At 39.2% G+C, this 26883-nt stretch overlaps 1 protein-coding gene across 1 annotated transcript in view; it reads right to left on the bottom strand.

Annotated features, from left to right (window-relative positions):
• Nucleotides 1–22759, bottom strand: part of THADA (THADA armadillo repeat containing) — a 506671-nt gene extending 483912 nt beyond the window's left edge. The window contains exons 1-22 of the mRNA XM_030269014.4: nucleotides 22659–22759; nucleotides 21326–21424; nucleotides 20084–20178; nucleotides 19543–19673; nucleotides 18653–18801; nucleotides 18484–18516; nucleotides 17898–17946; nucleotides 16848–17038; nucleotides 16097–16191; nucleotides 15582–15802; nucleotides 13916–14607; nucleotides 13149–13300; nucleotides 12852–13007; nucleotides 11596–11718; nucleotides 10545–10668; nucleotides 9504–9652; nucleotides 8450–8660; nucleotides 6898–7033; nucleotides 6402–6538; nucleotides 5828–5986; nucleotides 4685–4842; nucleotides 261–370 (exon numbers count right to left, since the gene is read on the bottom strand). Coding sequence (XP_030124874.4) covers nucleotides 261–370; nucleotides 4685–4842; nucleotides 5828–5986; nucleotides 6402–6538; nucleotides 6898–7033; nucleotides 8450–8660; nucleotides 9504–9652; nucleotides 10545–10668; nucleotides 11596–11718; nucleotides 12852–13007; nucleotides 13149–13300; nucleotides 13916–14607; nucleotides 15582–15802; nucleotides 16097–16191; nucleotides 16848–17038; nucleotides 17898–17946; nucleotides 18484–18516; nucleotides 18653–18801; nucleotides 19543–19673; nucleotides 20084–20178; nucleotides 21326–21401 — 3347 coding nt within the window. The 5' untranslated portion in view covers nucleotides 21402–21424; nucleotides 22659–22759. The remainder of the gene's footprint in view (nucleotides 1–260; nucleotides 371–4684; nucleotides 4843–5827; nucleotides 5987–6401; nucleotides 6539–6897; nucleotides 7034–8449; nucleotides 8661–9503; nucleotides 9653–10544; nucleotides 10669–11595; nucleotides 11719–12851; nucleotides 13008–13148; nucleotides 13301–13915; nucleotides 14608–15581; nucleotides 15803–16096; nucleotides 16192–16847; nucleotides 17039–17897; nucleotides 17947–18483; nucleotides 18517–18652; nucleotides 18802–19542; nucleotides 19674–20083; nucleotides 20179–21325; nucleotides 21425–22658) is intronic.
• Between the last annotated feature and the right edge of the window lie 4124 nt (nucleotides 22760–26883).

Below are 26883 nucleotides of genomic sequence, written 5' to 3'. Positions count from 1 at the left end.
CAGGAAAATAACATGCCAGAAATGAAGAAAAATGCAGCAAGCATTATATGTCTATATCATTTTTCAATGCCTAAGCAGCACCTCTAACCATAAATATTGTAGTCCAAGTCACAGACAACATGTAACTGTCATAATCATGCCTACACACTTAAATAAAATCCACGTGAAAACAAGGATCTGCCTGCAGAGCCAGCTTCAAGGTCAATGCCAAAATTTGTTAAAACTTGTATTAAAAACATAGGAAGTTGCCCATCTTCTACCTGGAAAGCATTTCTGTAAGTTGCACGAAGCCAGCATATGCCAATTCAAATGCACCCCTGTGCCTTGATTGCAGCAGATGATGTTTAAAGTAATCACCAATATTTTTAACCTAAAAAAGAAAGAAAAAGTTACAAAGTAATTTTAAATTACATACACATAATTTATTTATATATGCAAAATGCTTTGCAGTTCAAAGCAACAATCCTCCCCCTGGTTGGAAGGATCACTGGTACAATCAAAAAGCAACTACAAGTCCTATAATAGACAACCACTTACTTTAATGATAACAACTATTATACTCACTTTTTTTTAGGTTAAGGGGGTATGTCTGTATTCTTTCCAAAAGTCCAAAAATAAAGGACACGAAATTGGTTATTTGTCTGTGACTGACATAGTCAGATTTTAAGAGAAGAAAAGGACAACTCTGATTTTCAGGGGAAACAAATGCAGATTCCTTCTTGTTAGCCTACACTCTTGCCAAAACCCCAAAGAGCATGCCAACTACAACACAACAGCAGAAAAAAAACTCTAAAAAATTTTTAAGATATGAAATTCAAACTCAAAAAATTGTACCAAAGGGAAAAAAAAATCTACTTTAGATCAGGTAATACATATAAATACAAATTTCTAACATCCCAGAATTCTGCATAATTGCTGTTGACTATTAGAAACAATTTTAAAATGAAGATGAAGTTGCAATGTGAGCTATTTTCAAAAGCATTAAAACTGAAAATGTGATACCTAAACTTTCACTTATAGTTATTTTCTAGAGCTCTATTATAACACAAAGCTTTTAAATCTGTTTGGAAGTTTACAGATTCACATAATCTCATTCCAAGAAGGATAGGCTGTCTTGTTTGTTGTTTTTTTTCTTTTGGCTCTCATCAACTTTCAAGTTCTAAATAAAACTTCCTACATAATTTGTTTAAAATGCATAGCACGTACTTAATACCCTTAGGCAAAATTTACTTCAGGAATCTTTCCTAGAAGTTCTCAAGTAAAAGTTTCTTTAAACCTTTTATATAAAAATATGCATAAAATCACATCAAGTTGCTTATAAAATTCTGCTTGTTCTGTTACTTATACAATTACTCTAATACTTTAATAGTCTGACAAGTAATTAAGTTGTCAGGGAAGTTAATGTCATATCTACCTTTATGGTTTTTCAGCTTCCTATTAAGTAATTTGTATCACCCAAGCAATGAGATTGCAATAATAAAAAAATAAAAAAATCTGAGAGCATCTACATATTATTTTCTGCTGCTAAAACTTACCTAATGTGAAACACACAATAATTGGAGATATTTGAGCTAAAAAAGTTATGTCTGAGTGGATTTTAAGGTAGCTTATATAGCTACAGAGTTTCATTTCAGCATTCTAGTCCAAAAAAGAGGAGTAAGTGCCCTTTATTCACAAGAATCTGACCCATGGATGGGGCAGTTCTCCAGGTGTGTAAACAAAACCAAATCAAGAAATCCATACACATGTAAATCAATTTACCAGCTCGTCCCAGCAACCCGCTTACGCTTCTAGAATTCATATGAATTTTTTTTTTTTTTTGGTCACATAACTTCCAACTTTACTATTTATATATCTGAGTTTCTTGCAACAGCCATGTTGACTAGAAACTTGCATCAAACTGAACTCACAGGCTCTAGAAGCAGCACTACCATGACTCTGTTCTTGGTCAGAAATTTAGAATGTAACAGGTGAACCTTACTAATTCAACAATCAACAATGTACAGGGCCACACCTGCTGTTGAGGGCAAGAATCTGGGTATTCAAGGCATAAAGTCTCTCAAAGATATTCCAAAAAGACTATACAAGCCATGGGACAACTCAGTCTTTACTTCTGCTGCCTGTTTCTTTTCACTGTGGCACAGAGCCCTGGCAAGCTTATCTCCTACAATTGTCTTAAAACTTCCCAGATGAGATAAACAGGAGTTTGAGGAAGAGCTAAATGTTCCCCCATACTTGGAGCATTCATGATTTGCATGTCATGTGACAAAAAAACCTACAGAATGTTCATTAGATGTTGTTCTGGTGGTTACATGATACTATTTATATTGATTTTCTAAACAGACATAGTTCTAAGCCTGCCATCTCTGGACTTTGGGGGTCAGATGGAAGATAAAAAGTACAATATGCATTTGAATAAAGAGATTCCTCCAGCTATACTCTGCACTACCTATGTCTATTATTTCTAAAGGCAAGGCCACCATGTAAAATAGCTGATGTTTTGAAGACTGCCACGTAAACCCAATCTCCTACTCAAAAGACAAGGAGAGTGCTAATCTGTCCCAGCTTCCCACAAACAACACAGTATCATGCAGGAGCTGCCTCCCTGCCAACCTGTCCTCCACAGACACAGCACAACAAGCAGCATTACTGCTGCAGAGTAGTCCCCAGCAGCACACTGCCTGCCAGGAAGCAGTTCTGCTGTGCCATCTCCTAATGCCCACCAGCACTGTAAGACACTATTTCCATCTGCATGCTCCATTAAAAAAGCAGGTACAACCAATTAGAAGACTGTGAGCAAATTCAACACTCACTGTGAACTTTTGGGTGAATAAGTTATGACAGCATTAATCCCCTAAGGCACAGTTTAATACAGTTACTGACCTAGATGTGCAGCATGGTACAACAATAAGATTTGCAACACCATGAGACACACTGGCCAAGAAGTGCTGCCATACTTTTCTCAACAATGACTTAGCCTGGCCTAAGGCAAGCTGACCAAGGCTTCTCTCAAAGTTTTCCTTCTCTGTATTCTTAAATCTCTTCCAGTAGTTCTAAGATGAAGAAAAAGAATGAGCAACTTGAAAGAAAAGTTCTACATGCATGAGGTAACAGAATCCAACTTGCTTCTTTGTCAACACTGGTAAGTGTTTAATAAGTCTGAAGCCCTAGCAGTTATGGCATTGACTTTTTTTGTCATTTCTGATGAAACCGTCCTTTTTTTTGTACAACACATGGTAATGACCCAAAGTTACAAAAAGCACAGAGAAAATGCCTGCAGTTTTCTTTGTGTATTTCCTTGCAAGCCTGAGGAAAATCAGGATTTCCAACTGACTTCTCGTCCATTAGCATTCTTCTTATTCTGTTTTACAGGAAGACACCTGAAGCATTAACAAGCTGAAGAGGCATCTATAGGGAAAGAAGGTACCGTTACAGAATCACAGAAAATCCTGAGCTGCAAGGGACCCACAAGATCATAAAAGTCCAACTCCTTCCTTAATAATGTATTATTTCTGAAAGAGCACCCATCAATGTCTGCTTTCCAAAAACAGAGATGCTGCAGTTAGACCTGACTCATTCTGAAACACCAATTCCCCTGACTTGGTGCAAATTAAGGAACATAATGGTGGAAATGCATATCTGCTCTCTCATCTGCCCTCCAGACCCTGGCAACAACACAAGCACAGCTGTTAACCAGATGAAAACATGAGGACTGGAAACAATGCAAGAATAAAGACACCAGTGCTATTTCCATGGCACCACAATATTAGATAAGAAATAAAATCTGGAGTATGTAATACTGTTTGTTATTTTTAAATGTGAAGTTCTAACACCTAAGGAAAAAGTAACTAGTTGCTTTCTGTTGGAAAGAAAAAGGTTAAAGAATAGTTAGTCTTTCATATTTCAGTCTCTGTGCAAACTGGTTTTATTGAAACATATATAAATGAAAAGGTCATCAATTAAAACAGAAACTTAATAAACTGAAAATATTTCCCAAATAAATGCCTGTGGTAATCTAATTTCTTGTAAACACTGAACTCAATGCTCTGCAAGAGACCCAGATGGCATATTAACATTTCTGATCTCTCATATTAAAAAAATCCAAAGAAAAAGATACAATCACATAACATACAAATGATTCATAACAATAGATAAGAAAAAGACAAGACTAGGACTAGTCAGCATGTTTGACTTTCAGAACTCTTGACTCTAACACTAATTAAGGAAGAGCTTTAAACAGAAACTCAATATGTAAAGTTCAAAATTACACAAAAGAGACTTTGAATATGAAGTCAGTTTAGAAGATTCTTAGCAATTCAATTAGTGGCTAATACATCCTGAGAGAGAGACAACAGGAAGGTGGCAGGCAGGCACTGGTACCCCTAAACATATCACACACCTCGTACAACCCAATACAATTAGAATGAATGAGCTTTTTAGTAATATATAATAACTTCTTCATTTATCTGTTTTTACAGATACCACTGGATCTGAATACCACTGGATCAAAACAGCACTGATAATAACCAAGCATAACAAGAAAACCCTTACACCATGGCAATTAAAAGAAATTTGAAACTGACTTTTCCCAAATAGAACACAGATTCAAGGAGAAAAACCTCTAAGAACTGCCTCTGCCACCACTCAAGAAGAAATTGCAGGTTTCATTATAAAAATTATTTACCTGTTCTACAGTAATCAATCCCTCTGAAGGTTGAGATGTAGTCTGTGAGGGCAAAAGTTTACACAGCGTCCCTAAGAGCAGAGATACTTCCTTCATGCTTCTCCAGCAACATACAAGAACCATTTGAGCTGTGACATCACATGCTTGCCTGTCTTTGCCTTAAAAACAAGAAGACAACAAATGCAATAGTGTAACTCAGGGTTCTCAGATGTAGGTGTGTAATTTAAACTTCACTTAGCCTGTCCAACAAAACAGAATTAAGTATGAAAAAAATCTAAACTTGCCTGTCCGAAAGATAGTTTAATCTTGTTGACCCTAATTGCCTCAACAGTTGCTTTAATTTCTCGCACTTGGAAAAAGCAGTAGCATAAACATTTTACCAGAGAAGTGTAAAGAGTAAAGATCTTTTGGTCACAACTCCTATTTTTTCACACACCGAGCAACAGGAACCTGCGCACCTTCCTAGGCAGGCATTCATTCCCAACAGAAACCTGGGCACCTTCCTAGGCAGGCATTGATTCCCAACAGGAACCTGGGCACCTTCCTAGGCAGGCATTGATTCCCAACAGGAACCTGGGCACCTTCCTAGGCAGGCATCCATTCCCAACAGGAACCTGGGCACCTTCCCAGGCATCCATCCATTCCCGCATCCATCCATTCCCGCATCCATCGCTGCCCGGCAGGAAGAAGCGTTTGTGACGCGCCGCCGCCACCTGGTGGCCACTGCGGCTCTTGCACGTGTTTACCCTTGTGAAATAAAACACGCGGCCCCACCAAACTGTTTAAAACGTAAGGAAAAGTAACCGGGGAAAGGAAAATCACAGTAACACTTCTCAACAAGAAATACATTAGAAGCATTGCTTGATAGAAAAGGTGTTCAAGATTACCTGGCCAGTACAGTGAAGGCAACAGAGTGTAGTCCAATATGAAAGTAACTAATTGTCACTTGTGTCTTAAGAGAGATTAACCACAATCTTCCAGAAGCACAGTGAATTAGTCTTTAAAGCCATGTCCATCAATAACTAGCTTCTGACAGGTAAGAACCAAAACATTACACAAGCAATTTCCAACTGATCATCCACATAAAATAATGCCTCTATAAAAAACACCTTGATTTAATTACTTATATAGCCTTGGATTTACCTCTCATTTCCATGCAAATATTTTTTGTTGGCCTCTGGTCAACCAGCTTTTCAGATTCTTCTTTGCAGTGTTCTTTCAGAATTTTTGCTTGCATAAAATAGTCATTTGTGTCTTGTGGTTGTATCTCATGCAGAATCATCTGCAAGCGACCTGCACTTTCTGCATATTAAACAAGAGGGATATTTAAGCTAGTTTTGTCTTCTACTTCCATTCCTTTATACTGACATAATTCATTTGGGGTGTATAGGTACAAAAGAATGCTCTAAGTATTAAAAAAAAAAAAAAACATAAGGTTCTCTGGTGACTAGAACAAGCAAAGAAAAAAACCTGAATTTACAGTGTCCTGTTTTGAAAGAGATGCAACAATACAGTCTGCAAATGTTTCTGGGTTTTCCAGTGAAGAAGTCAAGAAAACTTTATCAGAAATTAAAAGAATGACCAAAATTTATGACATGAAATGAGAAACTGAATGGGAGGGATGCTCAGTCTAGTTCTGAATGACTGCAAGACAAAGAGACCTTCAGGAGCATCAGATTTGAAAATAATTCTTTTGGGATTCTGTTTGGTTCTTTACCTGGATCACTGTCCATTGGAATAAGACCCTCTGGTGATGAGCTCTGTACTACTGGGGATACTACAGCAGAGAGGCTGTATGACATCAGAATGAGCCTGGTCACTATTTCCTTCCATTCCGACACCAGTGCCAAGTTACTTAAGGAAAAAAAAAAAAAATCAAAAACCAAAACAAAACATGGATTAAAAATAATTTCATATTTAAGAACCAAAGTTACAAACACTTTTGCAACAATATTTATGAAAACTATAAATAGGATAGAGATTGAAAAGTCTTAAGGCTGAGTTTAACACATACAAAGGAAATATCAAATACTGCAGCAGCCAGCAAGAGTTCTAAAAGCCACAGGTACTGGATTTTCTTATAAATAATACAGCATGATTTTCTATTCTCCTTAACAACTCTTCCACTGAAATTTAACATGGAGTTACAACTTTCCATTGAGTATGTTTTGCTTGAATATGGAGTTACAACTTACTTAGTATCTTTTACTTACTTGAAGGGTAATTGCTGCAAAGCCCCAGTTATACAGTGCACTCTCCCATACATGGGAAATGACGCTGCTGCTTGAAGCAAAGACTTCTTGGCTTGGAATATTTCTTCTTCCACATTCACCAACAAAAGCTTGATAACTAAAATATTTTAAAGCATGGATTTACATTGAGCATTCATATACTGATCTTCTAAGAAACAAATCTGCTTTAAGAAACAGGAATAAAACCTGTGTATACAACAATTCAATGGAATATGCTCAGCAATTTCCTTTATTATACTTCTCCCTCTTCTGTCATTGAAATATATGTTACCATTGATGTTCAGTTACCTAAACTCCAACAATATTTGTTATAGTCAGTTTTACTTGTCTCTCTGAACCAAATGGCAGCTGTGAAAAGCACAACCTACATCCTATGCTTAGGGATAATCACACAGCTCATGATGAAGTCACAAGGAGTTACCTACTCTATACTGCCAAGTCAGACTTCACCCTTACAGCCACATTAATACAATGATGAGTACAGCAGAATATTAAAGATCAAAAATTCAGAATTATACATTTGAACTTTGTTTTCCACTAAACAACTTGACCAAGTTTCAAGGCTATATGTGCCTATGTTAATTCTATTTATAGCTTGTGACATCTCAGTGCCAGAATTGGAACAAATTACAGATCCTGTCAAGGAACCATGGATCACCACCAGCAGCAGATGCTCCAGAGCAATGAGACATGAGGTTACCCACACATTTTCTTCACCCGTGGCAAACACAGCCATATCTCAAAATTGTTACATCATTGCATATCAAGAAAGAACTAACAGGCATCTGTAGAGAAGCCAAGAATGGCACAAAAATGTATAGAATTGTGAGTTTACTGCAAATTATATAAATTGTTTTATTACAAGTAATGAACTTAAGTATTTTATTACAAATAATGAACTTAAGTATTTTAGTTTCACTGAAGATTACTTAAGGTAGAGAAAGCCTGGTTAACAAATTTGCCGAACCTGCCAGATGTACAGCCCTGTCATCTTTCATCCAGGGGCACTAAACCAAACAAAAATATTCTGTATATCAGCAAAGCCTCATTACTGTGGATGTGTATTCACAGGACTGAAAATCACACAAAAAATGGGGCCAAGTGAACAGAGCTCCAAGGGGCAGCATTGCAAACACTGAATATTGAAACAAAGATGGACTAACTAGAGCTGCCTCCCCCCTGGGTGAGCGAGCTCTTAGGGGAAGCAGAGGGTTCTTCCCTGCCCTTTATGCACTCAGCTTCACCAGGCTCACTGCTTGGGCCTTCACAGCACTTTCAAATGTCACTAGTCAAAATAATGTCAAAAGCCATCTTACAGAATATTCAACAGCCTCAACATGAACAGGACTAGAATAAGATATTGCTAAAGAACATGGCTTCTTATCAGCAAAATACAATATACTTAAAATCCTGTTAGAAATAAGGATCTCTTACTAAGCCTCCTACCAAAAGCCTTATGGAAAAAGCAGCACACTTCCAACAAATATAAAAAACCTTTCCCCCAGAATCTTACCTGCCAAAGTGTTTTTCTCCACTGTACTCACTGATGTGTTTTCCTCCACCTGGGGGTTATGCTCAAGCCATTTTCCTAAAGCAGTGTGCTGCAGTCCTTTGTGATATACTAAAAAGTTCAACAAATATGAAGCAGTGACACAATCATATGGCTTGGTGCTTGTGCTAAGATCAATTGCTGCTTGGAATAGAAGATCTAGATTTTCAGAACCCTGAAAAAAACCACAAAGCAGTAATATTTCTCATTTAATTGAGCTTCCAGATTGATTTAATTTAGCTTCTTACCACCCTGGAATCTGAGAACCTGCTTTTAATTAAGTTTGCTGGTACATATTTCTTCAGAAACACTTATTTTGTGCACTGATGACCTTACATTCAAAACATGCATGTGCATGTATTTAGCAAGGATACAATTACATAGACATTGAGGATGGGGACACCTATTTATAAAGCAGTATTCAATTACAGTGCACCTCACAGGAATTATTTTTTTCAAGTTAATGTGTTTTATCTGCTAATGGACATTAAAGAGAAGCACAGTTTACTTGGTAGCAGTATTTGTTCATCTGTACTAATGAATTTTAAAATAAATTTTCATCAAGTTACTACAGACAAATCAGTATCAATTCAAAAGGCAAAATTTGTGAGAAATCAAAAACCCAATCAGATAATGAAACCTGAGATCAATTAGAAATGAAAGGAAACAGGGAGCTGAATTTCCTAAAAGTACAAGAGTAACCAAGTCAAAATGCCTCAATCATTTACAAAGAGAAGTCACAGCTAAGTCAAGGGCTTGCATTAACTACTCCTCTGATAGTTCACAGTCAAACCCAATGAACTTCCCAAACTCCTTTGTCCATTAGTGAAACAAGCCTCCTTAGGTAAGGGCAGAGGCTGTACAGAAATATACAGAAGGTGTTAGTGATGAACACTATTGCAGGCAACTTGGACAGCCTTCTAAGGTTCAGGCTTCCTGCTCTGTACCTAACAACAGCACCTGGTATACTACAGAACACTCCACAAAATTACTCCCTCTGAACTCTTCAAGTTCATACCTGTAAATTCAATGCAACATCACGTAGTTTCATCAGAAGTCTAAATGCCAGAATTTTTACTTCCTCAAAAGTACTGGCAAAACACTGGATCAAAGCTTGGACACGAGCAGAATCAATCTCCTGATTCAACTGGAAAACTTGTGCCTGGCCTGTTCAAAGAAATTAATGCCTTAGATAGTTGTGCTGTAACTCTTTCCAGAATAAGCACTCTCACCACATTCTGCTTTGCTATAATAAAAGAAGCATTAAATTTTAGCAAAATTATTATTTTAATATTATTTCTCTTAATAGGTCTTAAAATAACGCATTTCCCATTATAAGGAATAAAAAAGGCTTACCTTATTTAAAAAAAAATTACTCTTAGTGATACTCTTAGAAAATAACTTACTACCAAAAACAGAATCCCATTTACTCCCTTTAAATGCAGCATAAAAAAAAAAATCTTTATTTAGTTTTGTTTAAAAACTCTTTTCCTGTAAGTATGTAATAGTAGAAAATATTTCATTTCAAAAAAGATGTTGAAAGCTTCAGTGTGTTTTAGCACTTAGTGTTTTCAGTTATTTTGTCATAGGAATAATCCCTTAAAATGTAAGCCATTACAATTTCTTTCAGTTAAATTTAGATATAAATGAGTTGTAAATTCTGGTGACTTGACTTAAAGAAGGCAGAAATTTGAGGATGTAAACAACTGCACCATAATACAGCACAGAACACAACAGCTGAATTACTTTTACAGAAGTACTGACCAATTTATAAAATTCTCAGCTGATATTATAAACAACTGAGGATAACTTTTTATTTTTTAAAAAAGCAGTAATACGTAATAATAACACTAATGTGTTCCTTTATCAAGGGGTTTTGAGAAATTATTTAGCAAGATGGCAATTTTATTTCCTATCAAAATCAACTTCAATCTTAAACAACTAACTTCTTTAAATGAAGAATATCTTTTGACAGAAACTGACTAGCCAGCATAAAAGACTCTTCTTCAATACCTCCTATTCCTACAGTCTATCAAAGTCTAATTTATAGACTTCATACCTTTTGGAACAGAAAATATTTCTGCTATTGATTCCAAAATACTTAGTGCACAAAACCTGGTTGGGTGTGATGAACCAGGAAATAATACCTCAAAAAGTCTGGCACATACAGATGACATGAAATCCTGGGGGGGAAAAAAAAAAATCATAAGAAAACAATTAAGACCCCGTACTTGCTGCCCAACAAACAAAAGCCTAAGTAACTGAACTCGGGACATTCTGCTTTACCCCAAAAATTATGACCTTACAGTGAATTTTGGAAAAACAGGAGGCCAACATTCACAGTACAGACACTGTTTCTTGTTTCTTAGAGTACAGTGAAGGCTGGACAATCATTTGGGTTTTTAAATACAACCGTTTCCTTTCCCCGAGCCCACAAAAAGGCACCCATTGTATATCTAATCCTGAAAATTAGCTGACAAAGAACAGCAGAACTCAAGGAACAGATTGACACAAAGATACTGATGATATGAGCCTTTAAATAGGATAAAAGACAAATACAATAGAAGTCTTCATGCTAAAACTCTTGTCATTCATTCTCTCACTCACTGATTATTCTGGGGACCTAGAAAAAAACTGAAGCTCAACTGATCACTATTTTAAGTCCAAGTGACACATATCACTTAAAGCTCGCTACTAAATGACCAACAGATTACAAGATGACAGGACAGTTACCCTTTTTTTTGGTTTTTTTTTGGCTTGAGTGTGCATCTCCAGCCATTCCTTCCTTACTGCTGTTTCAATGCACAGACCAATCCCTCATAAAATAACCTTTATTGGTTTAAAGAACATTTATCTTAAAGACACGCTCCAAATACCAATAGGCATTCAGTTCATCAACAACAGCACATTTAGTCAAAATAAACTTGCACAAGTACATCAAAGTGGACAAGCTCCCCAGCACGGTTTGGCTTTACAGGCTTTTTCCTTCTGCACTGCACTATTGCCTAACACACACACAGAGCTTAACTTACCCAGTGGTGTTCAGCAACAATGAACTCTCAGAAATGCTGTACCACCTCTATTACTTGCATCTCTAGCAGTCTACTTACTTTGTATTGCTGCAAAACCCTCAAAGGAGGCATTTTAGTTGACTTCTCGACTAACTCTTGCTTGGTTTTATTTTGCTCCAATTTATAAAGTACTTGAGAACTTTCTTGTATCCTGCAAAATAACTTTTAAAACAAGAGAAAAAAATACGTAAGACAAGAATCATTGACAGTGATATAAGGAAAAGGTCGATTTACAGCTTATTTTCCAAAGCACACTGCTTGTATTTTTAGGAAATTTCCATACAGCATAACACAGAACAGATCCTTCCTTCTCCACTCCAAACCCAAGGTTTTGCTTCCCACCTCTTGTAACCAATTGTTTCTCTCCTCCTTCTACTACATCTCCAAAACCTTCTTCCATCTCCCTCCTTAAATTCATGCCAAGTCTTCTCGTCCTACCTCATTTTCTGTGGAAGTGTGTTCACCTATAAAAAAACTCAATGCAGGTAATTTTTAAAGCCTGTGTCTCTCAGAGTTTGACTCACTTCAGAAGTGCTTCCTCCACCTCTTTTACTACCCATAAGTAGTATTTCCTTTCTTATCACACTCCCATCTAGCACGACTTTTCCATCTCATGCTCCTCAGTCTGCACTAGGTAAGAAAAGATGGGATTTCTCTTTTGTTTTTGCCAAACTGACTGCCTCATTCTTCCCCCGTCTCAAGTTAATTATTTTCTCCTTCCAAACTGCCTTCTTTTGCCATAAACATCTTCCAAGATGTTCTTTACAAATAAATGGTTCCTCATTTTACCCATGAGCTACATGTGACTTTGGCAACTTCTACCGGACGGAGGGGCTCATTCCCTGCAGGCTGTAATGGCACAGCCACATCACAGTGAATATTCTACTTTGTTTTCCAGGTCAGGTTTCTGAGGGTGATGAAGTGACTGAATTTGCCTGAGGTGTGACAAGCCCATGTAAGCACAGCTTTAGGCCTCAGCAAAGGCAACACAAGGTTCACTACTGACTCCAGAGCACATTGCTTTGATATTGGCAAAGTGTGCAGGTGCTGGCAGGTCAAGCAGCACCACGACCCATGAAGTTAACCTGCCTCTGCCACTTAATATTTTGTTTAAGCCATCCTTGCCTGTGATGACTTAACACCATTCAATTGGATAATACATAAAGCATGCTCCTGGTCTTAGAGCTTCTACTCTTTCCAATGAGCAACTTCACAACATAGTTATTATTTCTTTAAAAATGGTGTTATAACTAACATAAGAGGCACATCAGACATGGCTCATGGTTTGAAATTACCTTTCTCAGCAGAGAAACTATCTGTTGCCTTACAGAAGGAGATTGGTTGTTCAAGTTGTACATCATAAAAAATTGAATTAGCTGCATTTCATCCAGAGACACAATTTCTGTAGTACGATGGGTTTCACAAAGTAAACCTAAAGCATCAATGCAAACCTGGAAGACATTTAAAAGTTCACCACAAAAGAGTTATTGACACCTATAATGACACCTTTGTTTTACTACAACACCAACACAGTAATCAGGACAAAAGCAATTATTTTAATTTAAAGGATACATAAATGTTTGTCCCTTTACCTGGCTGTGCTGATGAACTAGGCCCTGTTTGAGACACTCAGTGGATACAAGACCACTGCTCATGATATTTGAAAGTTCCAGATGTCCATGGGCCCTGGCTGTTCTCAAGCATGCCATTAATGCTCCAAGAGCTCCTCTAGTACTGCAAGAACCTAAAGAAAATGAAAACCAGTAATAATTACAGTTTGATTAATACAAGCAAGGTACTATTTGCAGTGCTTGTCAGAAACTCCCAATACTTTCAACATATGACCCACTCCCTTTTATTTGTACTCCATAAATCCCAAAAGACAGGGCTGCTATAGATTAAACCAGTTCTAAATCACCTGATTCCCAAAAAACCTTCATATCAAATGTTTCATATGAAGAAAAGACCTTGTGAGGTCTCACAAGCCAGTATTTTAGAGTCACACTAAATTACTTCAAAACAAAAGAATCATAAATCTTGTATCCACATATTTACAAGAAAAAATAATCTGTTACAGGACACACCCATGTAAGAAAAAAAAAACAGAAGTAAAAAATACAGAAATTTAACAAACCCTGGTAAAGAGAACCACAGGGCACCCACAGAAGGATTTTGCTCATGGCATGAAGACACACTTATAATTATTATGACTTTCACTTTGAAATACTAATAGCAACAATAAGCATCTGGAATTTTTCTCCCAAATTAATTCTAACAATAATAATAGACCTGAAATCATGTGGTTAAAATTATTGTTTTAATTCAATCATAATTAAAAATACAAAGTTTATTTTCTTACCCAGATTCGCATCTGCAGAGGCCTGAAGAATTCTTATCATGTAGCTTAGACTGTCAGGGTTACATTTGAGCAATTTTGGTAAATAGTAGTCTATTATATAAGTAGTTTGGTCATGGTTCCCTTCACAAAGTATTAGCAGAAGAGGAGAAACCCAGATGTTGTGCCACTGGTCAATCCAGGTACCTTCCTGAAAACTCAAAGCAAAATGGGCCTTGTGATTTGTAAACATGGTTTCCAGAAGATCACTAGCATAAGGTGCAAGAGATTGATCACTCATCACATCCAGGATCTGCACTGGAATTGTTCTGTCCAACTGCAGTATATTTTCACTGCCCACACACTCCACCAGACATCCAAGAGAAGCATATTTCCCTTTTACATGCCAATCCAAGCTCAGTAAGTGCTTTATCAGCCTTGCAAAGAATGGGTCTGATTTTCCATTTGATCCAGCAATGGTAGTTTGGTGTATCTGAAGAAGATTCTTGAAAATCAATTTGGTTTGATGTCTGATAGCATCCAGAGGGTGGTCCCAGTGTGTATAAATGTATTCCAGCACCTTCCCAATTATATCAGAGTTGCCATTAAGTTTGATTTTTAGTTCTGGAGAAGCTGAAACAAGAGCAGCCAGTGCTGAATTAGTCCAAATAGCAAGGATTCTAGACAAAGATGTTGCCACACTGGATTCTTTTAACCTTTTAAAAAGAAAAAAAAAAAAAACAAAAAAAATTTCATTACCTTCATTTACCAATATTTAAAAAAAAAAAGACTATTTTGTATTTCAGAATAACTATTCATCACATTCATTTACTTTACATGAAAACAGATTAGGAGACTCAATCCATTCATGGAGGAAAAGGAATGAACATAGAAGTGATCAACTGGATGTTGCCAAGTACATGGTTAGTTACCTGATGTGCTATTAAGTGGTTGCAGCTAAACTCCCTAACAATGGGTAAAAAAAACCATACTAGCCCCACAACAATAAAACAAAAACATTACTGTGCACCTGCTAACATTTGAGCAGCATTATGTTGTTACATCTTCTTGAAAATGTAAGGAAAACTTTTCATTGCCAGATAAAACCATCAAAACTGAGTATCCTATGTGCAAAAACAAGATCATGAAACTGATCTCCAAGGCACAATCAAAACTTGAACTGAATACACATTTAATCTCCAATGCAATAGTGCTGGTGGGCCCTTGGATGTAGGCAGCCAGGAAAAAAACAATTAAAACTCATCTAAAACTCATCTTACTTCAAGTATTCCACTCACTGGCACACTTTGCTTCCCTCTAAACTTTCAGAAGGAGAGGACATGATGTCCTGAAACTGAACTTTATCTGTCTACATATACATAAGAACTGATACTGACACACCTTACCATAAAGGAATTGATAAATTTGTCCCATTCATGTTAGAAAACAAAATTTTACCATGCAAGAAAAAAACTGAAACTTAGAACTACATATGCAACATCATTGTATTTTTAATATTTACAGAGTTTTTATGAATGTATAAAAATGATCTGTGGCAAAACCTAGTATCGTTAGACTGAAAACATCAGAGATATTCCACCAGAACCACAGGGTTCATGCAAAAATAGAATTTAAAAGATAAGCCTCTTCTCCCAAACATGAAACAACACAGATTAAAGCACAAACTTACCCTGAACTCAAAGACAACAAGACTGATGCAATATCTAATAATAGTTTCTCTCCATTTTCACCCATGCTGCCATTTTTCCAATCCAGCATAGCCAGTGCTCCATGGCAAAGGAAGAGCAGGACCGAGTCCGGGAGTTCTGCCGTGCACAGGACCCCACAGCTCCTCACGAACCACGCTGGCACACCTGAGTGTTCCACTGTCCCAAGGAGCAAGTCACTGATCTGGAACACCAAAAGCATACCCATTACAGCACCTCAGCACAGCAGAAAACCTGTTTCGTGCACAGCTTAGAAGATCTGAAGAGATTTCTTGTAAATAGTGTTTGTCAAATTCAAAACTCAAGTCTTACTACTTCATATAGCAAGGAGAGAAAAAAGGATTATACTCCAGCTAAGGACTGATAGAGAGGCTGCCAAGCCCCAGTACCTGCATCAGCAAAGCCTCCAGACAACACTGATAGCACAGGGTAACACCACCACGATACTGTACAGTCTGCAGCCAAGAAATACACTTACCAATGAAGGCAGTTCCTCAGCTGGTTCATACATAGCTCTGGTAAAGAGAATAACAGCCAGTCCTGAGGTAGTCTGAACAGTCTGCAGGAGCGTTGCTACACAGCAGAGATATTTTACATTAGAATGCAGCAAACACTGTGTGCTAAAACTATGTGGCAAAATTATAAAATATGGCATTGAATTTTGCTAGACTACTTGTAGTTAGTTGTATCATCGCAAATCTGTAGTGTCCACTTGGACAGCATATATTAATAACTTTATCCTCCAGTGTAGTAAGAAACTGCTAATATCTTTAACAGAAGAAAATACAGGACTGCCCACTAAGGCAAGGAGGGCTGTAACAGAGACTACTGACATGTTAAATTCTACTGCATAAAAACCTCTCTATGAACAGGAAACACTATCAATTATGGTGTGCCCATAAATAGTTCTGACAGCATATTTCATAGAGTTGTAGATATTTCTGGTAGGCACAGGCATTTGGTGACTCCCAAAAGCATTTCTGTTAGTTTTTGAATTATTAATAACAGCATTAATCTTGGTATTTGTAGTGGGACAAGTTAAACTGTACACTCTAAAGCTGCAATCTACAAGTCATAGCACACCAAAAAACCAACTACTGCTCCTATTCCCATTAATCTCAGTAGCTCTGTTTCCATGCAAGTTAAACTAAGTTTTTATATGCACAGGCTATTTACTACAAAGACAACAATTTAATAAAAATCTTAAGCTTGAATGCTACTAAACCTACCATCAATTAGGAAGTTTGTGCAACTTTTCAGTAAGCTACACATACTTTGCCAAACAAAAGATTCACTGTGTTTCCAAAGACTTCCCTGGATATTTTCTTGTAATTTTTGTATAAGCATCATTGAAACTTTAATGGCTATCAGTAAATCATGCATCAGCTGAGTCTGAACAATTCGATTTCCATTATTCTTTCTGTGGAAGAAATGAGACAAGCAAGCACACAAAAAGCAAATTAAAACCATTCTTCACCATCCCCAGAAAACCACATTCAGCCAACTTTAAACAGAATTAATGGTAAAAAGTGATGTATTGCTTGAGTTGATCAGATGTGTAACTACAGAAAAACAAGGAGCAGACTCAAGGGTAGTTATTAAATGAAGTTAACAAACAAAAATGATAAATTCTGCTACATTTTCTGCAGGTTCCTGTGACAAACTTTCATTTGCGTGATTCTGCCTGAGCAGAGCTGAACTTTTCCAGAAACTTTCCAAAAAGGCCAACAGAATGCAGCGCTGCTTTCTTCTAATTTTTCAAGAAATTCCTCCATGAATGAAGGACATTTCTATGATTTGACTTTTTTCTAACATTAAGGCAGAAAATATCTAAACTTTCAGCACATAAAACACTTCATTAAGTACCATTCTGCTCTCAGTTCAGAATGAGAAACCACAACAAAGCCGCCTCACTTAATGAAATGCTGGAAAATATCAATACTGAATTAAACACTCATGGAACATGCAAGAGTTTTACTCTACTTGAATTTTACATCTATTAATTACACTCTTTAGCCACAATTCAGATAGCAAAACCTTAAGTCAAAGGCCTCCCTTAGTAGCAGCTCTAACAGTATCAGTGCCTTACCTCTCTTAAATTATCATATTGCCACAAAAGAAAAGAATCAGTTTTTATTTAAAATCTGCATCAGTGTAAAAGTGTATTTCTATCTTTCATCAATGTATGGCTATCAAAGTGATATTTTAAACCAAACCAAATTATCTTGCAAGAGTGAAATAAAACCAGATAAAACAGAGCTTCTATTGAATTCACTTGCCTGTTTTCTTCCTGTATGTCAAGCAACAACTTCTGCAGAAACTGAAGAACTAGTGAAAAGAATTATGGTATAAATTTACTTATAAGAGAAATAGAACAGAAAATTTCCAGCAAAGCAATCACACATACATCTCAATACATCACACATACCCAGCTACAATGAATAGTTACAGTGGTGATTCTTCCATTCCACCAACAAATTAAACTGGTATTTCAGTATAGACAAACACAAGCAATGCTAAAACAATATCTCAAACTGCTTTGCAACAACCTGGTACAAAACAAGTTTCCAACCCACTTGGCCTAATCCAGTGAGATATTGACTCTCCCTACCACAACTGCTTACTGGTACTCAGATTTGTATCAGGGTTGCCCAGTAAAGCAAAACTGAGCCCTGGAAATAAACTTATAAATCAAAGTCTTGTCTTTCACAAAAAAGTACCATGTAAGGATAGTAGTTTATTGAAAATTAACCAGGGGAAATCAGATCTGATAGGTCTTCATGCCTACTTCATGTCACTTCTCCACGTACACCTCTCCCCCAGTAACCCGCAGTGAAGCATATTCTACTATAAATGTGACTTTACCTTCTTCAAACAGGTTCTTAATACAGGCTCTACCTAGAGGAAAGAAAATACATTTTAAGTACTGAGTTCTAGCCAGCACTATCTATTTTACATAACTGCAAACATTACTATCAGATGTGGCACCAGTGCTGAGCAAGTTTAACCAGCACAACATTCGATGTCACCGTACCTAAGCTGAAGTCCTCCATACAGGAAGCAAGGTTGTCTAGCACTTTTCTGTACAAATACACATCTGTGGCTTTCAGTTCTTCCTGAAGGCAGCACACAAAACTTTGCACAGCTGGCACCATCAAATGTCCGGGAAGACTGTTCAGTGAACTGCAACATGAACAAACAGCACATTTAGTTTGGTTTTCCCAAGGTGTTCTAACATCCACTGCACCACAATCCATGACAGCTAAAACTCCAATACACAGATGTTTCTTCCTGCATGAAAACATCAGCTGTTTTAAAATTAACATGCACATTCTCAGTTTGCAGCTAGAAGACCTGTCAGAGGGGTGCCCAGCTTTGGGGTGGCTGCAACCAAACCCAGTGTGGAAGCCATGCATCTCAGTAGGACAGTGAATGTTTCCAGACAAAGTAAGGATGGCAGCTCAGCACCAGATCCTAAAAAACTCTAAGGCTATTAAAAAATTCACTAAAGAAATACAACAATAATTGTGCAATTAAAAAATAATTGCAATAAAAATAGGCACAAGAAACCACAATTTAGTTATGATTCCTCTCAGCCATCTTCTTTTGACAAAGCTGAGATTCTGTGCTTTAAATTTCTATTCTAAGACTGGATTTTAAAGTTCAAGCCGCTAATTACACACTATGCTGTCTTCCCAATAATTAAATAGGCCAAAACAATGCTTCACTTTGAAGTCATTTATCTATGTTATTTATAATTAAGATTTTTAATTTAGAAAGAAAAACAGTACATATGCACATATTAAGTACTGCAAATTTTCAGCAATTAAGTTACAGCAATTTATAGTGAATGACAAATTACTGACTTAGAGATAAGGAAAACAAAAAAAAAAATAAATAAAGGCTAACTACTGAATCTTTTACCTTGCCAACACTTTCTTCAAAGGATTCTTTGCACCCAGTGAAAAATACATCTCTCCCAAAACATCCAAACAAGCTTTAACCATGGGATCACCTGCAGAGTTCTCATCCATCTGCTTCACCAATGGCACAATCTATAATCAAAGAATACATGATGAACAAAAAACTCTGGATATATAATTTTTAACAGTGGCAGACTTCCCTCTCATCCAAGCATATGGCACAAAACTGTCTCCTCTTTACCATTTCCCTTTAAGCTTCAAGTTCAAAAAAATGTTCCAAGAACACCTCTAAAACAAAAAAAAAAGGCACACAAAATAGTAAATTTGGTGTCATTTGCCTTCCACCATTTTCAGTAACTGTGGCTCTTGCTAATTAAGTACTTGAACTACATTTCTACCTGATGCATGTGCAACTGCTTTTTCTGTGTTTCCAGGAACGTACAAAACATTAGAAGTTTATTTTAGAGCTGTATTTGCCATTAACAGTGCACAGGACACTCTCTCAGTTACCAAAAGCCACATTAACAACAGTGAAACTGTACCTGTTTAATACACTGGATCTGCTGGATGCCATTTCTCAGCTCTGCACAGTGCAGAAGCAGAGATGCAAGATTTTGCTCTTCAGCCTTTGAAAACCCTACATTTGGGAGAAGAAGATATTTTTATAAAGTAATTACAATAAGCAGTATAAATAACACATAATTTCTAAGAAGAAGTAATGACTGTTTGATTCTTAGAGGTTTTTCCAGTTCCAGTAAACCCATTGGTGCCACAAATCCTTAAGTCACCTAACAACACCTTAACACTTTTTTTTTTTCCTAACAAATTTTAAAAAATCGCTTTCACTGGAGCATAATAGTAATGGACCTCTAGGAGTCATCTGGTCCAAGCCCACTGCTCAAATATGGTCACCTGGAGCTGGCTGCCCAGGACCATGGCCAGGTGGCTTTGGAATACCACCAAGGCTTCACTATTCAGCACAGAAAAAATGCTGGCTCTCTCTCCCATGTCCTCCCATCAGGTATTTTTCACACATTGCTAAGATGTGTGGCCTTTCTCCACACCAGGCCAAAGAGTCCCAGCTCTCTCAGCCTTTCCTCATATGAAGGATGCTCCCAGCCCTTCATCATCTTAGCCCTTAGATGGAGTCTCCCCAACATGCCCATATTACTCTTGTACTGGGGAGCCAAGAACTGGATGCAGCAATCCAGGTGGGACCTCACCAGTGCTCCCTCATAGTAACTTCAGTATAAAAATCTTGTATTACTTTGTTTTGGGTTTTTTACAGTAAATATCACTGGAACTCTGTCTCATTAAACAAAAGAAAAATCCCCACAATAGAAAACACCATTTGAACAGTAGCTTTAAAACAAATTAGCTACACAAAGACTGGGAAAGCAACTTCCAGAGAACCCTTCCAACCTCAGTCATTCTATGATTCTTGGAAATTCAGGGTTATCCCACATATTCAGGCTATCACTGAATTACAGGCCTGCAAGTAGGAATACAAATAGGACCTTCCACTACCTTCCTACCTCAGATAAAACAAAGTAAAGAGTTTTCAAATCAAAGCCACAATGCTCTAAAGGGTTTTTTTTGACTCTGCCATGATAAGAAGTCATTGTTATTACAAAATAAAAACAAACCACAGCAGAGCAAACACACCTAAAACTCACTAAACAAAACCACTAGAAATAAAACATAACAAGCAAAAAAACAGATCAATTTCAGTAACTACTAGAAGAGAAATCACACATTAGTTCAGAAAAAAATACCCTACTTACTCTTAAGTTTTTCAAGCTGATGATGATCAAGAAAGAATGCATCCACCTGAATTTCCTTCTTCTTCTTTAAAACCATTTTAGCTGATTTAGCAATGCTTGCTTAAAAAAACAAATAACAAACAAAACCAAAAATCAAAACAACAAGTCACGTGGTTTTAAAAACATAATTACAAACATTTCCTACAGTAATTGTCCTACTGTCTTGAAATGTTTATTGCACTATCTGCGATTTTTCTCAAGGAAATAGCTCTCTTTGATTTTAACAACTTCAGGTATTTCCAGCATTTCATCCAGAATTCACCCAAACTTCACAATGCAAAATGGAAGTAATAGAACAGGGGAATTGCTGTACGCACGACATACTGTCTCACTGGAGTTTTCACCGCACTCCTTCCATACTCTGTGGCATGACCCTGGATCACCATTTGGAAGCATCATACAGAAGGAAGGAATTAATGGCACAAAACTTCCCTTGCTCAGTGTTGCTGTTCAAAACTCATTCAGCTTGTATTAATGTCAAGTACGAACTGTGCAGCAAACCGAACAGCTCTGCTATTATGCATGTTACAAATAGCAAGTTCTTTTTTGAATGGCAAAAGTTATTTAATATGTGCTACAGTGTCACTGACTCGAAAGCGCTTTATCATGGAACAGCTGAGGTCGGAAGGGGCTTTTGGAGCTCATTTGGACCAACCTCCTGCTAAAACTGGGCCACCTGAAGCCAGTTCCCCAGGCCCATGTCAAGGTATCTTGTGTATGTTTCCAAGGATGGAGACTCCACAGCCTCTCTGGCCCAGCTGAGCCGGTGCTCGGCCGCCTTCACTCCACAGCGAGCGCTTCTGATGGCTTCAGAGCCCCGCGCGTTTCACTCTGCACCCACGGCCCCCGTCCTGCTACGGGGCACCACGGGATGGAGCCCGGCCACACCTGGGCTGCGCCTCCTCGGTACATCCTCACCAACTCCGGGAAGCTCTCGGATCCCTCTCCCCATCCCGCCGCACCTGCGGGGCCCAGCGCGGCCGCCCCAGCGCCTCCGGGCGCTCACAGCACACCGGGCCCGCCCGCCCGGCCTCAGGGGCGGCCGCCGCCGGTCCCGCCGCCCGCCAGTGCTCCGAGCCCGCCCCGCACCAACAGCCCCGCACCGCGGCGGCACCGAGCGCTCGCACGGACCCCGGGCCGGGCCGCGCCGCCTCCCGCACCCGTCCGGAGCCTCCCTCGCCTCGGCGGCAGCGCGGGCCCAGAGCACGGCGGCGCCCGCCTGGGAAAGCGGCTGCAAACGGAGCGCCACAGCAGCAGGCACGGAAACACCGGGGGAACACCGCCCGCCCCTTACCCGAGCGGAACCTCACCCGCGGCGCCGCGTCCCTTCCCGGAGCCCGCGGCCCGCCCCACCACGTGCCGGCCGCCGCCAACCGCGGCGCTCCCCGCCCCGGCCCGCCCCGGCCCGCCCCGGCCCGCCCCGGCCCGCCCCGGCCCGCCCCGGCCCGCCCCGGCCCGCCCCGGCCCGCCCCGGCCCCGCCCCGCCCCGGCCCCGGGCCCGCCCCGCCCCGGCCCGCCCCGGCCCTGCCTCCCTCACGCCGGGAGCGCTCGGCGCGGCCGCGCCGCAGGGCTGCCGCCTTTCCGTGGCAAACACTTGTCCTAACTAAAACACGAACCCACGCGAGTCACCGAGTCACGGAATCGGATCAGTTTGGAAAATCCCTCTGAGGTCATCGAGTCCAAGCCGTGACCGAATGCCGCCGTGTAAATAGACCCACGACGCCGAGTGCCACGTCCAGTCTTTCCTTGCACACCTCCAGGGATGGCGGCTCCACCACCTCCCTGAGCAGCCCATCCCAATGTCTAATCTCCCTTTCTGTGAAGAAATCTGTTATATGTAATAAAGATAATTCGTGCCGGTAGAGTGATACGTATGTAATATTTGATATTATTAAGAAAATGCACAAGTCGGCACTGGGGGTTGTCTCACATATATCACAACTGGCCCCCGATAAAACCTCATTTACAAGTTAATACACGTAGTCCTTCCGGAGATGGGTCATTTCTCAAAGTGATCCAGGAGCTCCCGAGCAATGATCGTCCCGGCAAGACCCAAGATTGGAATCACTGGAACCCTCCAGGGTGATACATCTGAATACCATATTCCCATAAGTACATCAGGAGAACCCAGGCTTCCCGGTCACCGAATTATTTATCTCAACACAGAAAAAAAAGAGACTTTATGAATATGTGGGACTTTGAATGGAAAGAAAATGCTGCTCGAAATCCCGGCCTCCAGCAAAATAATCCCCCTAAGAGTCGCTTGTACTGGGAGGGTGGAGTGTAGCATAGGAGACCCTCTGCCGGAGCGGTCAAACCTGTGACCCACCCAGCGCCTATCCTGGGCTCAGCACTGTCCTTTTCTTTTCACTATAATAAAATTGTTTTTTATTTTTAATTCAGCTGGGCCAATTTTTACCTAAAACAAGCCTAAACTTCCCCGGTAGAGCTTAAGGCTGTGTGCTCTTGTCCTATCTTCAGTTGCCTGGGAGAAGGGCCCGACACCCACCCACCTACACGCTCCTTTCAGGCAGTTGTAGAAGCTGAAAATGTCGCCCTTGAGTCTCCCTTTCCTCCTGGGTAAACAACCTTGTCTCCCTCAGTGGCTTTTCATAGGATATGTGCTCCAGACCCTTCACCAGGTCCACTGCCCTTCTCTGCACTCACTTCAGAGTCACTGGACTTTGTAAGACACAACGATCTTTCCTTATTTTAAATGTATTCTCAACTTTGGAAAAAATTGGTAGTAACTTCGATGTAGCCCATGATGGCCTTAGCTTGTGTTTCTGCTGAGTAGTTACTCTCCCTCCTCAGTTCCTGAATGTCCTCAGCAGATTTAAATGGATGCTGTCTTTTGGAGCCTAATCTGTCAGGCACCCTTGCTGCATACAGTGGCTGGTCAGCCTCCTTCCAACTATATTTCAGACCCAGAAGAAGCAAATGCTATTTTGCATCAACACAAATCAAGCTGCTCTAGTTACAAACCCTTTATCTAAGGAGCAGAAGGAGGCTTGACTACATATTTCACAAAAATCCAATAAACTTAATTTGAAAAGTGTGCTCCATTTGTTTCCTCATAACCATATCTCTTGATCCTTTCCAACAGTCCCTAATTTGTCATCACTTCCACATTTTCTAAAATTGCAAAATTATGAACCAAACCCAGCTAATTTTTTTTAATATAAGCATTTATACATTAGTAAATTTTCAAGTATGTGAAGGGAGCCTACAAGAAAGATGGAGGTAGACTATGCAAGAGCATGTAGTGACAGGACAAGGGGAAATTATTCAAACTAAAAGAGAATAGGTTTAGATTCGATGTTAAGAAGAAATTCTTTCCTGTGAGGGTGGAAAGGCACTGTAACAGGTTGCCCAGAGAAACTGTGGCTGCCTCATCTCTGGAAGTGTTCAAGGAGAGGTTGGATGGGGCTCTGAGCAAGCTGGTCTAGTGGAAGATGTCCCTGCCCATGGCAGGGGGGTGGAACAAGATGGTCCCTTCCTACCCAAACCATTCTATAATTTTATGATTTTTAGCCAGAGAAGATTTCTTTTTTAAGTTTTCAGCATCTATGTTCTGTGCCTTTCACAATCCTCCCAGGTCCCATGTGAATGTGATGTATGTAATAAGTACATAATTTGCAAGTGATAGATTATCAAATGGGAACAGACTTTCCTGAGTCTGAGTTTTATCTAGCAAAGATACAACTTTTTCACTCAGTGTGAAAATGGTTATTGCAAAAGTGACTACTGTAAAAGGGCAGTTCAACACAGCAGTCCTGCTTCCATTAAGATTTAAGAGCAGCAATGTTTAGGTAAGGAAAAAGTGGAAAATATAACCAAACTCATTCCTTGCCAATTGACTTTCACCCAACAGTGATTTTCTTAACAATCTAAAGCAGCCAGAGGCCATTAGGGTCTGCTCAGGACTTTCAACAAATTTCGGATCCCTCTTTAGCACCAAAGGTTCACAGTGCCTTCTGACTTCTGACATGGTAATGGCCAAAGGAATTGAGAAAAGGTTTAACCACATACAGACATATAAAGAAAGTAATTTGAGTTTTTCGCTGCTTTGTGGTCAGCCATTTCAAGGAAACTGACACAGTTATTTGGCACTACCTGTCCCAGCGACCTACTTTAAATGCTGTATTATCTTCAGCTCAAAGAGAGATTGGATGCTCTTAAGTGATTTAACCTTCCAGACAAATCAATTATCCTCATCCTCACTTAGTGCAAGCAAAGTCTCCAGCTTCTTCAGCCCAGTTCAGTACCTACATATTTTACATTCACTGTGACTCTCTTTCTACAGACTGGCCAGGTTCAGGAAACCTTTCCAAAGTTCCAGCTCTATGTATTCCAGCTCATTTTCTGTAACATTATTTCCAGTAACTTTTGCCTTTCCAAAAGAGCTTTGCTTTCCCCAAGTTTTCCAATAAGGGGAAACATCAGTGCCAGGGAGCTGTCAGGTAACACCTGAAGAATCCACATTTCCTAGTGCAATGAAAGCAAAGAGGCATCTAGAGTAATGAAATGATAACATGCAACACCCACACACGTCAATTGCTCTGTTCTCTAAGAGGACCAAGTTTCCAGTACTCAAAATACCTTACTCAGAACTAGTTCTCACACCAGTGCTCACCAGGCAGGGGTTATGAGGCTTAGCTACCTTAAAAAGGTAAGTCACACTGTTTTCATAGTACCTGATCTGCTGGTAAGGAGCAACAGACCTTTGAATTTCTGACGTTGTGGCTGTGCTGTGCTCTGCTGGGGGCCACAAATCTTGCCAGAGACCAACAAAGCCTCATAGCATTAGGAATTGCTATGGAGAGAATAAAAATCAAGCAAGAAAGCATCACTATGTTGCCACATAAATACACCTACACCTCAAACACTGCGTGCAAAATGTGGTAGGACTGCCACAGGTGTGAGGTAGGATATGAGAGATGGCCATAGGTAGTGAGGGGTATCTCGCTGTGCAACCCTTAAAGTAAATTTGTAACTTTACTCGGAAAAAGACAATGGAATATGACAGAAATTTCTAAGAACATTTTTCATCGTCTCTGCAAAAAATTAGGGGCATCAAGGGAAACAAGCAGGTGACGTCTAAAAACAAATGAATTATTTATACCATGGAGATCATCATTTTAGGACATTTTGGATCTTGAAAATTATGTTTGTTCAAAAGCAACTGGACTGAATCACAAGAGAAAAAAAAAAAAAAAACAACCAAAAAAAACCCAAGAAAAGAGTTTAAAATTATAAAACCTCTGGCTCACAAAGTCCCTGAACCTCTATTGACTGTGACAGTATTCTGGAGTAATGACACTTCCCTGGGCACTTGTCTGAAGACAACAATCAAGTGAGTGGGTACTGTACTGGCTGACCAGGTACAGCTATTTTTTACTAGGATGTCTCAACATATTTCTGCAATTTATCAGAAGGCTTTTTTCCTAAGCACTGGGTTTATGCTCACAAACTTTGCAGTTCTAACAAATCAACATCCGCCACTGACAATTCTCCTC

The sequence above is a fragment of the Taeniopygia guttata genome, chromosome 3 (assembly GCF_048771995.1).
Source record: "Taeniopygia guttata chromosome 3, bTaeGut7.mat, whole genome shotgun sequence".
Taxonomy (NCBI): domain Eukaryota; kingdom Metazoa; phylum Chordata; class Aves; order Passeriformes; family Estrildidae; genus Taeniopygia; species Taeniopygia guttata.
The sequence above is the reverse complement of the archived record's forward strand: the minus strand, read 5'-3'. Positions and strand labels throughout refer to the sequence as shown.